General features: G+C 47.5%; 1 protein-coding gene across 1 annotated transcript; it reads right to left on the reverse strand.

Annotated features, from left to right (window-relative positions):
- Nucleotides 1-359: 359 nt before the first annotated feature.
- LOC148538598 (protein kinase C delta type-like) lies at nucleotides 360-13,676 on the reverse strand. Its single transcript, XM_088453298.1, has 9 exons — nucleotides 13,196-13,676; nucleotides 9,397-9,503; nucleotides 7,921-8,091; nucleotides 6,554-6,645; nucleotides 5,785-5,847; nucleotides 4,902-5,040; nucleotides 4,216-4,407; nucleotides 2,272-2,400; nucleotides 360-509 (listed from the first exon to the last, which is right to left on the reverse strand). The coding sequence occupies exons 1-9, from the start codon at nucleotides 13,674-13,676 to the stop codon at nucleotides 360-362; spliced, it is 1,524 nt and encodes a 507-aa protein (XP_088309424.1).
- Between the last annotated feature and the right edge of the window lie 3,853 nt (nucleotides 13,677-17,529).

A 17,529-nucleotide genomic window follows, 5' to 3' on the forward strand; every position in this document is an offset into this window, starting at 1 on the left:
CAGATGACACACTGATGATGTGGAGGACACAGCAGATGACACACTGGAGGGCACAGCAGATGATAGCAGATGACATGTGGAGGGCACAGCAGATGACACACTGGAGGGCACAGCAGATGACACACTAATGACATGTGGAGGGCACAGAAGATGACACACTGATGATGTGGAGGGCACAGCAGATGACACTGATGATGTGGAGGACACAGCAGATGACACACTGATGACACGTGGAGGACACAGCAGATGACATGTGGAGGACACAGCAGATCTTACAGCTGAGATAGTTGGTAGCAGAATGAGGATGGAGCCGGTGTCCTCTGATGTGATGTACTGGGTGAGATGTTACCTGCAGTGCATTATGAAGTCTGCATTGTCTTCCACCTGTCACTTGTAAATGAGAACCCACGGAACAGGCGGTTCTCCTTTATAGACATCGGTGGCTCCTGTGCTTCTGGTGGTGACAGCAGCTCATCCAGGGGTACATTTTCCCTGATTGTAACTGGGGTCTACGAAGAAGATGAATCAGATTGGTCACATAATAGACAGGTAAATGCCGAACTAATTGGACAGTTTGTCACTGTATGTGTCATAACGGAGAATAATAACTAGATAGTGTGCAAGCTCTTCCCGCTGTTCTATGTTATGGTATACTATATGCTGCATGATAACATAACACATCAATATATTAATACAGAGCTGCTACCAGAAATGAGAAAATAACGTGACAGAGATATGTAACCGAATTGACGAGATACCTGGCTGATTTTCGGGTTATTACATTGTAGGGCTGGTTTTCCTTTATACATTATAAATATATTTGAAAGGAAAAAATTACAGCAAATTTGTAGAAAGTAGCATAAATAAATAAAGTAAAATTTTGTCTGTTTTTTTGCAATTGAAGTACTAACTAAGAAAGGTTATATAAGTCCTCTAAGAATCATTGAAAAAACTAGTGTGCTTGCAGCCTGTCACTGCCCTGCAATTCCTCATGTTGGCCAGCAGGGGCGAGGTGGAAGAGCGAATGCCCAATCGTTAGAGTTTAATGGAATTTTCAAAAACATTCCATAAAATATTCTCCTCAATTTGCATTTGGCCACAACAGACTAAGGGGCCTATCCATCATTACATAATTATCACTAGTGATAACTATGTTTTAAACTTGATGCAAGTTTAAAAAATATTTTGGAGGTATATTTCATGCCTCCCTAACTAAAGTATCACTTCCTAAAAGCTGCGCTTTCTGTGAAGTCAGCTAATCGGAAAAGTGATACTTTTCCCCGGCAGCTGAAGTATCCGTAAGGATTCCCTCACTGCTGAATGTCACCCCCTGCCCATCCCAGGGGGTACGGTGAGCTCAGACAGTGGTATTGCACGCTTCCACCCCTTGCCGGTGTCTGATTCGGCTATCCCCTCACAGCGGCTCACCCCTCCCACCCCCGCGGCCGTTTTATTCTTATCCTGCCGGCCCCCTCTCGACCCCCACCCCGTGTGCGATCTGGCTCCCCTGTGGCCACTGCTGTTCTGTACCTGCACAAACTTCTCCCTGCAGGCGAGCACAAGAGGACCTGAGGAGGAAGCCTGTGACAGCCCGGAGTCGCTGGAGGTAAGTAACAAGCTGGAGGGATCTGAATAGACCCCTTTGCTGCACAAGCTTCCATGTAATCGGCAGCTTGTGCATGGTATTGGGTGCTGTACCCCATCTCAGGGATTCAATTCAGCACGATGCTGAACAGCCCCAGGAGGGTGCGAGGAGATATCCGACTAAAGTGCCAGCCGCAATGCTGTTATCCGGCCTCGTGGCTGGCACTTTAGTCGGAGAATGACGGTTCTCTCGACTAAACACCCAGGTTAAGTCGTGGTAACTGGCATTCTCCGACTTAACTGCTTCCCAACAAAGTTAAATATTGCTGTTAATTGAATAGCTCCAGGAGCTCCCTTCAAGCACTATTCAACATCGCAATGCATTGAATCACCCCCCCGTGTATGCACTTCTTTTTGCCGATAACCGATAATTGATAAATATGTTCCTAGGTATTCATCTAATCTGAATTTACCAATAAAGTGAGGAACGCCATTGTATCACCAGGACTTCGCAAATCTGTGGCACAGAATATTCTGCCAGAAGATTCGCTTTTGTGTGTCAATTTCCTACAAAGTCACTTATCTCTCCTCATCATCATCCATCGCTGCACCCAGTAGTCTATGGGATAATGTGACTGCATGATAGCGCACACATGGCATAAACTCCCATCTTATTCATATACTTACAGGCTGCAATGTAAATGGGGGAGTAGTTCTACCAGCCTCAAATTCCTCCCAGTTGATTGGGCAGAAAAATGGATGACCTCTCAGATTGCTGCACATCACCTGTCTCTTCTTTGGGGACTTGCTTAGGAGCTACCGTAGAGATAAACAGAAACGTATAGGCTGTTAATGGCAGACAAGCACCATTAGACCAATTTCATCCTTATTCCTTATGGCACTTTATTCTCAGGACGACATGTATAAAATCCTTTACCTTTGTTTTTCAACTACAGTTGCTGGAGACTTATTAAACATAAATGCTATTCTTCTAGTAAAATAATATTTGTGACGTTAATTGTCTGTGGAGCAGCACCCAGCAGCCATAGAGCTGCTACCGAGCCGCCTGGATCTTCCTTAGTTAGGACATTCCCAGCATTTAGCTTTATCCTGGTACCAGTTGTCCTGCCCCGTCATCATGATGTCATGACAGCACATGTTTGGGGGTCAGGGCTGGCAAAGTGCAAATTCTTGCCCTGTTATGGCCGTGACTGTATCATTATTCTATATTGTATTTTACTAGTATTTATCAGAAAGTGAGTCCTCCAAAAGAGGACACAATATGGCAAGTAATATGTATAACTAAAGATCTGATCAGTGACATAAAACCCTTTTCCTGCCAATGTTAATCTGACGCCAATGCAGCCAGGTCTCCTATATGCATTACTTTATGCCTAGCTAATAATGACAAATAGAAGGTATGTAATAATATTATCCAAAGCCTATTCCAACTGAAGCTTCATGATAGCTGCCCTGTAAATGGGGCAGTCTTATCAGAGCAAACTTCTCACCCGGCCATCGAATACCCTTTCTCCACTGGCACAATAACCCAGGTTATTGCCGGATGTATCCAGGTCACGGCTCGGTGTAAAAGGGTCCTTGAAAGAATAACCCAGGTCTTGTGACCCCTGAATCCAACCCTGGTCACTGAAGGACCCGGGTTTTGGTGCAGTGTAAACAGCGTGACCCGGGTCATGGTGACCTGGGGCATGCTTCAAACCAGCGAATTGGTTGGCTTCAGTAACGCTTGGAGTTGACATCATCTACAACCATCCACTGTAACATTGGAAGACCTTGGTCACGGAAGAGCCGAGTCCGTTGTGAACAGCTAGACCCAGAAAATAACCCAGGTCCAGCTGCCAGTGTAAAAGGGGTAAAACCTGGCTGCGAGCTGTGCTCAGTGTATCAGGTTGGAGACAGGTTTTTGGTGGAAAAATGGTATTACACATTGCTGCCTTGCTGCTGTAGTTACATTTGAAGGGTATGGCTATAACTAGGTGGGAATACTGTGACTGCAGACACTTAGGGGTATATTTACTAAGGTGCGGGTTTTTAGAAGTGGAAATGTTGCCCACAGCAACCAATCGAATCCTACTTAACATTTATCTAGCACCCTATACAAAATAATAGCTAAATTCTGATTGGTGGCTATGTACAACATCTCCACTTCTAAAACCCTGCACTTTAGTAATTATACCCCGTATAGCCTATGCATTTAGTGCAGGGATGGAGAACCTCAGGCCCGGGGGCCATATAAGGCCCACGGAATCATTTGGTCTCGCCCTCGTAGCTTTTTTCTGCTAGCCTCATCTGGCTAGTAGGGGGCCTAGAATGGCACCCTGCAGCCATAATCTATGCAGCAGTGCCACCTGGAGCATTCTTAGGACACTTCAGACAGACACACCACTGCCCTTACAGCTCCCGGTTGCTGTAATCACCGGCAATTGTGACCCGCGCCACCGTGTGACTTCACACGGAGGAATAATGTTACAGTATATATATCAAAATGGCCCTCGGAAGCAAAAAGGTTCCCCACCCCTGATTTAGTGTGTGCTTAGTTATAATCTAGGTCTTATTTCCTCTGTGACTCCCATGTTCTCCGGACCCAGTTATACGCGTGTTTATACTCACTCTATGAAGGATGTTCCGGATCTCTGGATCGAGGTTCTTTGGATACGTCGGGGCGTCATACATAACAGAATACTCAATCTTAATGGTCTCCTCACCAGCATAAAATGGGTAGGACCCAGTGGCCATCTGATAGAAAATGACCCCAAATGAAAAGATGTCCACCATGCTGTTATATGGTAAATCACAAAGTATCTGTGACAACACGGAGAAACAAACAGTTAGTACATTGTCCATCCTGGTAGGAGGCACCGAGTTAGGCTGTTATTTGTACATACTGGTCCTAACGTGCACGCTGCTGCGAAAACCGCAGCCATTTTTCTGGTGTTTTGCGCATACGCTGTGAGGAAATCATTAGAAAAATGGCGGCCACACCATTTCCTCGGTGATCTGCGCATGCAAAATAGACTCCAGGCACACACTAGTGCCCAGAGTCTATTGATTCTAAGGTGGCCGGCCAGCTACGTCAGTTAGTTGCCGGCCGCTGGAGTGAGAGGGCCTTTGACGGGGGATGCACATGGGCCCCCTCCTCTCTAAAGACGCCTCTGGTTCACCCCTCGGTCGGTGACACCCGGGTTCGGCTCACACCCCCTGCACCCCCCTTGTAAAATCACTGGGACCAGGATATGGTGGGATAAATATGGAAATGACGACATGAGAAGCCTGTAGGGGAAGACTGTGTTACTTACCTCTGGGGCCATGTAACCTGGGGTCCCCACACACTCGCTGATCGTTTTATGGCCATGGATATTCTTCACTGCCAGGCCGAAATCGGCAATCTTCACATGGCCGGCTGCATCCAGGAGAATGTTGTCTGGTTTCATGTCCCTGTGAGGAGAGTGAGTGTAAGTTCTGTTTGTCAGAGAACTACCAGCTGTAGAACTTGGATTATTGTGGAGAAAGGTCCCCAGAGTGACATAATAAAAACCATTAGAGTGTCACAGTGCTGGATGCAGCAATGCAGAATGCAGCTCACCGCGTGTGCACCAAGCTCCGGAATTCCATACATTCCGGGGCTTGGATGTAGTGGGTAATGCCATGTTTAGATGGCTTTGTCCAATAGAAGCCTATGGGCTTGAATTCGGAACTCCCCCTGCTAGGGATACCTCCCTACACTCCCTGCGGCGTGTGCGTCACTCAACGCATACGCAGAAGGACTTCAGGGTAATAAACCCGGGTTTCTTCTATCGCAAAAGACAGGTCTTACCGGGAGAGCTGTCCTTTGATTTTTTCAAGCATACGTCGTTAATAAATAATGTTACGCTTGCGGTAAGTGGCGGGATGCATCGCATGCAAAATGCACAGCATCCTGCATCCCGCCCACAGTGCAACGAAGGGACCTGTAACATGAGATGTGGTCACTAGGATGACAGTCGCTGCGGAGATCAGCTGCATACAGTCACTATGCATGGGGTGGGATGAAGGGGGAGATAAGATGGTGCGTGGAGCGGTCATAACAGTCTTACCCCAAATATCATGATGATACCCAGAAATGAATGACAAGGACATAACAGCTACACTGTAACTCTATGAGGGGGTTACTATATGTGATCATTAGAAATAATACGTTACCTGTGAATGATTCCCCTCGTGTGCAGGAAGCGCAGCCCACATACAAGTTCTGCTGCTATAAATCTGATGGGGAAGAAAGAAAATAATTATCAGTAGAAATATTGTGAAAGTGAGATGACTGACAATAATGAGATGGCACATTCCCCCTGATATCGTCACGGGAAACATTGTCACACAGGCTTCCTGTATGGCTAAGTAACACACTGGAGCCCTAAGTCCAGGAGACTCTTTATTATACACAGACCTGTCACCATGGAAACCTATAATGGTCCGGCCTGGATTTGCTATGCTGGGTGCACACTATGAGATCCATTGAACACTCTATCGTTACGACACATAACGGAATAACAGTTAGTGTGGATCGCATAGTGTGTACAGACTTTCTGGGTGCTACCACGGTTGCATGAGATATCATCTGGTCGGCCGACATATCGTCCAAGTACACATTGGCTAGTGTGTACCCAGGTTTAGGCTGCATGGGCCGAGCCCTACTGCATTAGATGTACAGAGGTGCTGTTACTATCTCTCATATTAATAATGATATTTACATATTATAAACATTGGGCCAGATAGGCTGAATTATTTCCATATATTGCTGTTATACTGATAGGATGCTGTGGGGGATGGGCACCAAGATGTGGAGATAGGGGAGCGGTTATGGGGCAACAATGAAAGGAGCCTAGTGGGAGAAACAATGGAAATTTGGGCTAATCTTACACCACAGCCAGACACCGGCCTCAGCACTGAATGTACCCATTGTCACTCTTACCTTGTAGTACTGATGTCAAATGGGGCTCTGCAATTTATGAATTGGGTCAGGTCTCCCCCACTCAGGTACTCCATGATGAAAACTACATGGTCCTGTGTAAGAGACAGAGAGCATGGTATCAGTTACATTATGGGCATTACTGTGACACACAGCAGACAATACTCCCCACATACCTCCCAACATTTGTCCTAGGCGAATCGGGTCTTCTACGCGCCAAAGTGGGTGTGGCTGGATGAAACGCCCCCATTTGCATCTCTAAGAGGCGTGCCCAGTGCAGCCGAGATGCTGGGCTGCCCCCAGGCTTCCCCCCCGTACTGTGTATAGATGCTGTGCGCATGCGCAGAGCAGCACTGTATGCTTCCCCCCAACTTCCCCCCCACCGCAGGACACTGCGGCCCGCGGGTGGGACTGCGGGACAGTCCCAGAAAAATGGGACTGTCCCGCTAAATGCGGGACAGTTGGGCGGTATGTCACCATGCTTGCTTACTATCCCGAAATGGCAGACAGCCTCCGGAAAATTGGGTGGAGCTCCCGTCCACCTTGAAAAGTGGGTGAGATTCCCGGGCCAGATGCCACCCCTGAACCCCACTGCACTCTATCTGCAGCATCTACTTGAGGTTGGTCCGGCGGGGGGGGAGGGGCCGGCAATTTGTGTAATCTCCAGCATTGTGTAGCGAAGGGCCAGGTCATGATGATGTGATCACTTCTTCACTCCAATGCCGCATCCTGTGCCAGCCACTCCTTTTCCTATGCCGCACCACGCCCCCCGCTATGCCGACCATGGCCACACACCCTAACAAAAAAATGGAAAGAAAAAAATAATATTTGCGGCGCAGGGCACAGTCGTGTGCCCCTTAGCCAGGCAACTCCAGGGGGGCGTACAGTCAGTGTAATCGCTCCTCTTCCCTCCACTGATCCAGAGAAGACTGCTGCTGCTGGTCAGCCTCCCTGGTCCCACCACAGCCCAGCATACATCAGGGTCTGCTGGGCTGGGGAGACACAGACTGCTGCTGCTGACAGGTAAAGGGGGGGCGCAGCGTACTCTGGTGGAACGGTAACCGGATAGGAAAAGTGTTACCGTTACCACAGCAAGAACGGTTGTGTTATGTGTTATTAGTATTACCTTGTTTCTCATACACATTATTCATTTAATTTACATAATTTATATTTGCAATAACATAGCCAGCAAGCTATGACATTGGATAGTCTGGCTGTGACCTATAGGAGGAAGGTGATACATACAAGTGTCTGAGAACAAGAACTGTTATAATGAACCGATGAGATACAATAAATATTTTATTTTTATTAAGCAAAACTGTTACTCGGTGTAATAAGACGTTAGTCATCATTGTGACAGAGACTCTTACCGGTGTCTGGAGCGCGGCATATCCATGCGTGAAGAACGCGCTCTCCCCAGTTATTTCCAGGATGTCTCTCTCTATGAACATGGAGTTCCTAAAGCTGCTCACTAATGTCCTCTTTTGTACCATTTTCACAGCCAGCCGCTGTCTGGTGATGGTATGGGAAGCCAGCAACACCTGGATGAGACAGAGAGTGAGGACTGGGACCCCAGGGAGTAGTGCAGTATGTAATGCAGGCCGGGGGCGACGTTACATCACTGGTACTAAGGGACAGAAGCAATGCACAGTGGGCCTGATTTAGCATGGAATGCAAGGCTGCGTTTGCACGTATCCGGTCGGTGTGAAAATATACTAATGAATGCGATTATACGGCAACTGCAACACTATACCAAGATGCCAACCGCTGTATTAAGCCGCTCACTTCCCATTACATAAATCCACAATTCAGCGCAAACATCGGTAACATCGAACCCATACGCACAGTTGTGATTGACTTGACCATACCTCACAGACTGCTAAACTTCCTGTCGCCATCTAGACCTCGCGTATGCTATTGGGGGGGCTTCAATATGCACGCCCCTAACGGCATTCAAACGCACAGGCATGCCTGCTTTCCACCGACCACCCCCATACGGTCACTTCCTGTCAATCAATGTGTGATGGAGCTGCGTGCTAACTGTGATCGCTTCCCTATCGCAGCTCCTGGTTCGCGCACACGCACTGCGTCTTATACGCATGCGCAGAATGCAAACGTCAGCCGGCTGCGTGCGATGGCAGCATTGCAATCCAACCTGAATCAGGCTCAGTGTCCTCAGCTGTGGAGCCTGCAGAGCCAACACTCCCAGAAATCATTGTACAAACAGAAGGTGACAAGACAAAGTGACCACAGCGTTCTTCAGAACAAGGTGAGAATGCGCCCCCCCACCCCCCCCTGTGCCATCTGTAATCTGACTGTCAGTCACCGCACTAACATCAGGAAGTGCTGCCTGTCGCTGCAAGAGACCACTCCCCAACACTGGGGACCCCCTACACATAGCGATAGCATCAGCATGGGGGAGCACTATGGCATATGTGAACTGAGGTTTCTGTGTGGCATAATGGGAACTGGGACACTACAGTGGACTTAACACATTTGTGGTGCTGTGAGTATTTTCACATTATACTTTTTAATAACATCGCCAACATATTTTATTCATCATTTAATGGGTAAGGGCCCCCACAAGTTAGCTGCCCTGGGGCCCCTACAAACCTTGATCCAGCCAAAGCAAATATGGAGGAAGAACAAGGAATACGCTGCTGTTTCCTTCAGAGTTGCCTTTTCAAATGGACCCCATTGTATTTTTAATGGAGAGCGCCCATTGTGTATATAATGACTGATAAATAATATGATGCAGCAAGTAAAGTTCTTATGTCATCAGACGGTCTGTTCTATTTGCTGCAGTGTTTACAGGGAAGTCAGGAAAATCCCTACTGCTCACTTACCTTCCCGAAACTGCCCTCTCCGATCTTTCCATGGAAGGTTAAACTTTCCATCAGGTGAGAGGCAGCCGATGTCTCAGGGGAGCTGGCTGGGGGGTTCTTACTTCCACCTTGTGATATAAATAGAAATCAGCATTTTTTATTGAAATTAACTTTGTGTTTTTTTCAGGGCTGTAACTAGGGTAGTGTGACCAGTGCCATGGCACAGGGCACCGCAGGACAGGGGGCGCTGTTTGTGCCTGTCAATTTCCCTGTTTATTATAATTCTCACTCGTAGCTTCCTCTTCTTTTATCCCCAGCATCTCCTGGCTTCCCCTATCTCTTCCCTGGCCCATCCCCATGAGGCCATGGCCCTTTTTTGGGTACACTTTCTTATGTCCCAATTTGAAAAATGAAGGGGGGGGGACACCTATGCTTTTTCTGGCACAGGGCACCAAAAAGTCTAGTTACGGCTCTGTGTTTTTTTCTGCTGATGTAACTTTTTAAATGTTACAGATAATTATAGCATAGAGGACGGGATGCATCAAGCCCAAAATGCGGTCAAAACCCAACAACTGCTGTTTTCTGAGGTTTGATCACATTCCCCATATGCCCCAAGCTCAGAAAAGCAAAACTTTGTGGAGCTTGTACTCCATAGCCTAATAGGAGCTTATTGTCTTCTTACCGCATAATTCCCCGACAGGGATCCAATAGGATCCTTCCCAGTGTCCCCCACAACTTGTGCTGGCCGACAGACACGCATGCGCAGAAGGACTCCTGGGTCATAAACCTGGAAGTCCGCACACCGGCTCTTATTGGAAGAGCTGTCCTTTACATTTATAATCACAGTTGTACATACATACCGCACTACTGTATGCGACTAGTGGTGCAATGTATGACATCCAAAATGCGATGCATGATATATCCTGCCCAGAAAGAGAGAAGTATACAACTGGGGTCATGTGTTATGAACCATTAGGTTACAGTATTAATGCTGGTTTTCTGTAGTACCCAGTCAGTATATTATTACGTGGCTTTATCATATGTTCTTGGGGTGCGACAGAGATGAAACAGATTAATAAGGGGTAAATCATCCTGACTACAACATTGGATAGGACAATAGAACAACAAAGTGACAGGTGCTGTAGAATAGTAATTATTATATAATAAAGAGGTTGCATAGAGCTGGGTGATAGGGAAAAGACGTGAAGAGCGGCGAGAGGTGAGAGAGGGGTAAATACATTATACCTATGACAAGTATACACTATAGTGATAATACTGCTTATAGGGCTCTATTTACTACAATCCGCATATTGAATGCGGATTGTAGTGTGATATTACCGAGTGAATTCGCATTGCGAATTCCGGCAATATCACAGGGATTTACTATAAATCCCTTGCAGGGACAGAGCTTGCGATAAAGCTCTATCCCTGCGGATCCCATCCGCACTCTAGTCGCGGTATTTTTGGAAAAAATACCGCGACTAAGAGCCTGCGCATGCGCCGACCCACCGTCGCTACTACCCCCCCACCGACGCTAAGCCCCGCCCCCCGGCGCTAAGCCCCACCCCCCGCGATCGCGGACCCCGCGACCCCCCCCCCCGAGACCCCCCCCCCTTCATTACACTTACCTGCACCTCCTGGCCTCCGGTGATCTTCTCCGGGCTTCCCGGTCAGGTGATCTCCCATACTGCACTGGGACCCGATCACCTGATGACCGGGCCCCAGTGCACTGTGGGAGACCAGCTGACCGGAGAGGAGCCATCACCGGAGGCACGATCACCGGTCCCTGGATTCAGGTAAGGAAAAAAAAAATGTTTCTTTTTTTTTTCTTTTTTTTTACAGTAATCAGCTTGTGGTCTACTTAGACCACATAGCTGATTACTGGTACCGGCTCCCGCCTCTGCTCTCCCCGTTAGAGCAGAGTGGGAGCCCGGTAACCGGGGGAGACCCTGGATAATGCCACCTCCAGGTGGCGTTATTATCACAGGGCTTCCCCCGCTATTTTTTTACAATTTATTTTTAGTAACTTGCACACAGATCACATTTCCCATTACAATTATGGGAAATGCGATCTGCTTTACTAAAAATAAGTGATACTGGGGGTTGGAGTAGAATTTTACTAATTCTACTCCAATTGCCCTGTAATAACTACAGGTGAAACTAAAATAATGTGAAAAGGGTGTGAAAACACCCTTTTTCACTTTATTTTAGTAAAAATAATGTTAATAAATAGAGCCCATAGAGAGAGAAGGAAAAGTGGGGCTATCTAATAGAGCTCATTACGCCTGAGCCAGAGATGGACGCAGTACACACAGCAGCATCAGTGTCTTTGGACGCAGCTGCAGTGTGTAAATATACTAAAGCTGCAGGTAGCGTCATGCATGTGTGATCCGCTGCTGCGTCCGAGAATCCGCTGCTGCGCCACCCCCTCCCCGCTCCCAAATGGCCGCAACCTGTCAACCAGGCTGTGGATTAGGGGGCACTGCATGCAATGAGGCAGGACCATTCTGCACATATGTAGTCCCCCCACCATTGGGTTTGAGTACAGCTCTGAATCAGGCCCAGTTAGGGAAAGAGAAGGTTTAGCAGAGAAATGCACCAGTTTGCTGCTAGATCATAATGATTTACCTGTAAAATAATAAATCTTTGTGTTGTGTACATGGGGCCTGAGTTACTGCACAGGAGATAAATACAATCATGTCACATACAATGTATCACACGGTGCCAGTATTGCGAGCAGCATGTAACAAACACTTAGCGCCCCTTGTGCTTGGTGAAGCGGTACTGAGGACCTCATTCAGAGTCGGTCGTTGCGGCTGCACGGTCGTAAGGGAAAAGGGGCCGGATATGCAAATGATGCACTCGCAAGTTGCGTCCTTAAGATTGGATCGTTGGCTGGCCGACCAAGGGGAGGATGCGGCCGTAAAACAAAAAATACGCCCCCTTCTCGTACGCATTACACGTCATCTCCGGCCATATAAGGATTAATCGAGACCATCGGTAACCATCGGAACTGGTCGTAGAGCTTAAGGTTGACCATACCCTCTCTTAAGCACTACGATCAGGTCAGTGTACAAATCACCCATGTCACGTGTGCCATGACACTACTTTGTTAACTATGCACTCCCATAAAACGCCGTTCGCATAATTAGGCACGCCTGCGTTCGGCTCTCCACTCCCCCGTTTTCAGGCACCTTCCCCTGTTACCACCCATAAACGCCTCATTCTGTCTCTCAAACTAATGACCTGGCTGTGTTCAAGGAGAGAGAAATTTCTGATCGTAGCAGCTAGTTTGCGCACGCGCATTGCGAACTTTACGCATGCGCAGTTTAGCGAACATCGGTGGCGTACGACTATGCGGCCGCAACGACCGACTCTGAATGAGGTCCTGAGTCTCCATGCGCAAGTCCAGTAGTGTAAGATAACTTGCGCCTCCCCGAGCAGCGCATATATGTAGGGTTGGAGTTACGACTGACTTGTGCTCTTGTTCTTGGTGCTTACACACAGAAATTAGTGGCGTTGAGAGGAGGGGTTCTCATTACTCATGTCAATTGCACATTGGGCAGGGAGAATGAGCAGGCTGCTGCTGATGAGCTGCTGTCTCCTCTCTCTCTGCAAGTGTTACGGGGGGGGAGACGATCTGCCCCTGGCTGATGGGGACAAATCCTGGCTGAAGGGGTCGTAGCAACACCTCCACCAGTACCCGGCCCAGTCTCCTCCCTCAACAGCCCTGACATCAATACTACTGTACCTGACACCTCACTTACTTCTGTAATAAAATTTACAATACATTTCATATTTTTTTATAAAAATAATTTACCTGCTGTTGTCTTAAATTTCTTTTTACCGCCATTGCCCTCAGTTGTGTGAGACCGCTTATTGCCCCTCCGGTGTGACACAGCCATGGCTGTACTGATGGGCGCGCTGGGTCCCTCACCTGGATCTTCTGGCTCCTCCTTTTTCTTTTTTTTATTCCTCCTGCTGTCCTCCATCTTGTCTAGGGGCCTGTTAATGGCCGCTCTGTTACTGCTGGTCTTATGCACTTTCCTCCTCTTATTTGGGGCCTCATCTGACGGCTTCTTAGATCTAGTCTGCCTCTTTTTGCTCTTCTTTTGGAGAGTCTTTGAGGCCGTCTCAGCTGCCCGGTTCTCCTCGCTCACCTGAGTGCCTCCTTCCTCTAGGATATTGGGAAGGTCTCCTCTCACCTCGCGTACATCCTCCTTATTCCTATCGCTAGGAGCCTCTAGCTCCTCTGCAGCGCACCTGTTCTTCTTTGGTCGCTTTCTCTTTTTTGTTCTCATGTTATATATTATATAATAAACACAAGCTCGCTAAGCACAAGAAAAGCACCTTACCACTGGAAATGGTGAAGATACAAAGAGGGAAATTATGTTGATAAGTCACTGAGCCAGCAACCAGGTGACATCACAAAGCAATTTGTGACATCACTGTCCCTAACACTCTTGGTTCTAAGGGTTGAGAATCCTTGGGGCTGTGTCTAATATATGTATATATATTATATACACACACACACACACACATACAACAAATGAAAAAACGCTATATGTCAGAGGTTCCCCAAACTCGCCACTACAGTCCAGGTTTGAGGATATCCATGCTTGAGCCCAGAGGGTTAAATCAAATTGACTGAGGTGCTAATTAGGTCACCTGTGCTAAAGCATGTATATCCTTAAAACCTGTACTGTAATGGCAGAGTTTGGGAACATCTGTCATATGTGATATCATAAGTGTACTAGAATAAAAGTGATCTTTTGAAACAGTGTCAGTCTAGAGTGATTAAACAGGCTCATTTGGCTTGTTCTTATTGGTATCCCAATAGTGGGGGTTGTGCATCCCATACAATCTGAAAGTATAACCCTCCACCAAATCATCCAAAAATAAGGTGATAACTGACTGTCTCTACTGGCTGCTGTTATTTATTATATATATATATGATGGCCATAGGCCACTTTTCTGCCTTAATCCCTCTGATTATCTCTTATTATTCTCAGCTGGTGTTAGACAGGATCGCCAAATTACTGCCCACCCTCTTCCTAGTACTCACTACGGCCTTCTGGGCATGCCTGGGACTAGTACATGTGCAGTGATTCCAGGCTAGGCTTTAGGTTCATTAATGAAATCACCCATTGGACTGCCATGTGAATGGTGTTCCCGAATGCGACTGGCCCAGTAACAGAGCTGCATATCTGCATATTGGTACCAGGGAGTAATTTAAAATTATCCATTCTCCCTTCCCGACAGGGGTAGCCCTGCCCTGTGCAGCATTGGTTGTCATTGCGCTTGGTGACGCCACGCCTGACTAGGTGCAATCAAAAATGGGGTGTGGCCTAATTACCATAGACCACGCCCCTAAATGACGATATTTGTGGACATGCCTGCATGGCACACCTCCGGTGTAATGTCAGGCTTGGGGAGATCCCAGCACTTCCCCCAGCCCTCTGCCTGCACAGAATGGATGCCATGCGCATGCGCGCAGCTTACATTCAGCTACTCCAGGGTCCTGCACTGCCACACTGCTGCAGTGGTGGGGCTGCCCAACCCCCCGACCAGGCCACCTGTGGGACACTTCGGCCCACGGGTGGAACAGCGGGACAGTGCTAAAATCGGGATGTTGAGAGGGGTGCGCCCCCTATGGGGTGGCGCCCCTGTTTGACCGCACAAGTCGAACATTCCTCGAGCCAGCCCTGCTTCCCGATCCCTCATTGTGAGGCTGATTCAGTGACAGATTCATCACCTCCCTGTACATGTTGCATCTGCTAGTGACTAAGGGACACTTTGTTCTCTAGTGAGATAATATTCTGGTCCAATCACCATACTATAAATCAGTGCCCCCCCTTCCCCACCCCGCACAATACAACGTACAATAATAATGTACAATAAAGGGAAGGACACTGCACCAACTGCACCACTCCACTATAAACTCTAGTCATGCAGCAGGGAAAAGCCCAGGACCTTCATCCAGAGGCAAACCTTAATTTTTGCAGGGGCCCCAAATGGATAATTAAATGGGCCCCTTAAAACAATGTAGTATATAAACTATGTTAAAACAAATATTATGGGGGTTATTTATCAAAGTGTGATGAACCTCAGACCTGGCCATACTTGCTGACATTCTGGCTGCCCCCTCTGGGTTGGGATAGAGTGGGAGTGTGGGTCGGCATAGCGGGGGGCGTGATGCAGCATAGGGGGGTGTGGCAGGGGACATGTTGCTGAACTGGGGGTAGAGTGGGGGCATAACCGTACAATAGCGTCATCTTGGCCCATCCCCGCTACACAATGCCAACAATACCAGCACTGTGTAGCAGGGAACGAGACCATGATGAAACGATTTAGCGCAAATTGCATCATCGCCCCCCCTCTATACATTCACATAAGGGGGAGATTTATCAAATCTTAGAGAGAGAGAAAGTTCCAACCAATCAGCTTCTGTCATATTACAGGCTGTGCTAGGAAAATGACATACCTCCCAACATGACCCTCTCCAGGAGGGACACAATGCTCTGGTCCTGGACTTCCCTGGTAATTTATTATTGGTGGTGGCTCCAGGGGTGGGGCTGCAGTACAGTCCAAAATTCAAATAGGGGAGTCACACCAACTGAAAGTGAGTCCCAGCCAGTGATGTTTGGCAGTGTGTGAAATGACAGTTGGTGTGACTCCCCTATTTGAATTTTGAACTGCGCTGCAGCCCCGCCTCTTACCAGGGAAGTCCAGGACCTGAGCATTGTGTCCCTCCTGGAGAGGGTCATGCTGGGAGGTATGCAATGACAGTTAGAATTGAAATTGATTGGTTGCTATGAGAAAGTTCTCCACTTTATCTCTCTCCAAAGGGTAAATTTACTAATGTGAGAGTTTTTAGAAGTGGAGGTGTTGCCCATAGCAACCAATCAGATTCTAGCTATGATCTTCATGTACAGACCACCCGATATATATTGTGCCGTCACATCTGCTGTCGCTGGGTGCACACATCATCTAGATTTAAGAACTGGTTAAGCTGATCCACGTGTGGACTAACTGCCACCAGCACCTACTGCTGACAGAAGTGGAGATGTTGCCCATAGCAACCAATCAGATTGTACTTATTTATCTAGCACCTTCTAGAAGATAATAGCTATAATCTGATTGCATTGCATTGTAGATATGGGGGAGTGACCACAATGACGCATGCCACCCAATCATTCTGTTGTGTGCAAATGTGTACAACATGTGTCTAAGATGATAGACAAATAGACAAAAGTACAATTTAAAAAAACGTAAAATCTTTCAATTAATTATATACAAGTTTTTTTTTCCCCTGTGTGTATTGGGGTGATTCAGCATTGCACGCTGAATGCAGATTACAGATAATCGTGAATCTGCGCATGCAGAGGACCCATTCTGCGACTGTACAGAATGGGTCCAGTGTAAACTCACGCAGTCCCTTCAATGCTTCTGCCTGATTGACAGGCAGAGGCATTTAAGGGGTGGTGCGGGGACAGGGCTGGCCATCGTGCCGGCAAATGGGTGCGTGTCCGTCCCGTTATCTGGGAGTGGTAAGGGCCTGGACTGCATCGACGGACACAGTTTCCCGGTCTCGCAAGCTGGCCAGCCCGAGTAAGGTGAGGCTTACTGAGCTTGCTGGTGGCTCGGCGCTGTCCACCATCATGACTGATGGTCGCTATGTTGATCCCAGTCTGAGATCTCGCTTGCAGCGCTGGGCTTGCAAATGCAGCAAGGGGTGTCAGGTCATACTTGCCTACTTTTGAAAAAGCATTTCAGGGAGATTGTGAAAGCAGCACCTATGAGCGCGTGTTACAGTGGGCGTGTACTGATAAATCTGAGAGGCGTGTCCTAAACCTGACTTACATCCAAATGTAAACCATCCCAAAAGCAGTTAGTAAGATCTGTTTGTTGATGAAAACACACTAATACTTTTCAGAAATTCATAGGGATCATTGTGCCTTACAATAACCGATGCAAGGAAATGACACTAATGATCCCATTTGAATGTATATATCTCTGTTTTTTAATATAACAGCTTCATAATGGGGGTAAGGATGAAATGAGGGAGATTGCTAGACTCTTCAGGGAGACAGGGAGATTGCTACTATTTCAGGGAGTCTCCCTGACAATGAGGGAGAGTTGGCAAGTATGTGT

This window comes from Taudactylus pleione, unplaced genomic scaffold (assembly GCF_031769625.1).
Source record: "Taudactylus pleione unplaced genomic scaffold, aTauple2 ptg000039l, whole genome shotgun sequence".
NCBI classification, from domain to species: domain Eukaryota; kingdom Metazoa; phylum Chordata; class Amphibia; order Anura; family Myobatrachidae; genus Taudactylus; species Taudactylus pleione.

Coding starts and splice junctions, on each gene's coding strand:
- LOC148538598 (XM_088453298.1), bottom strand. CDS start 13,676: ATGAGAACAAAAAAGAGAAAGCGACCAAAGAAGAACAGGTGCGCTGCA. Junction 6,646..7,920: donor ATGCCGCGCTCCAGACACCG/GTAAGAGTCTCT, acceptor TCTCTTACACAG/GACCATGTAGTTTTCATCAT. Junction 5,848..6,553: donor TTTGACATCAGTACTACAAG/GTAAGAGTGACA, acceptor CTTCCCCATCAG/ATTTATAGCAGCAGAACTTG.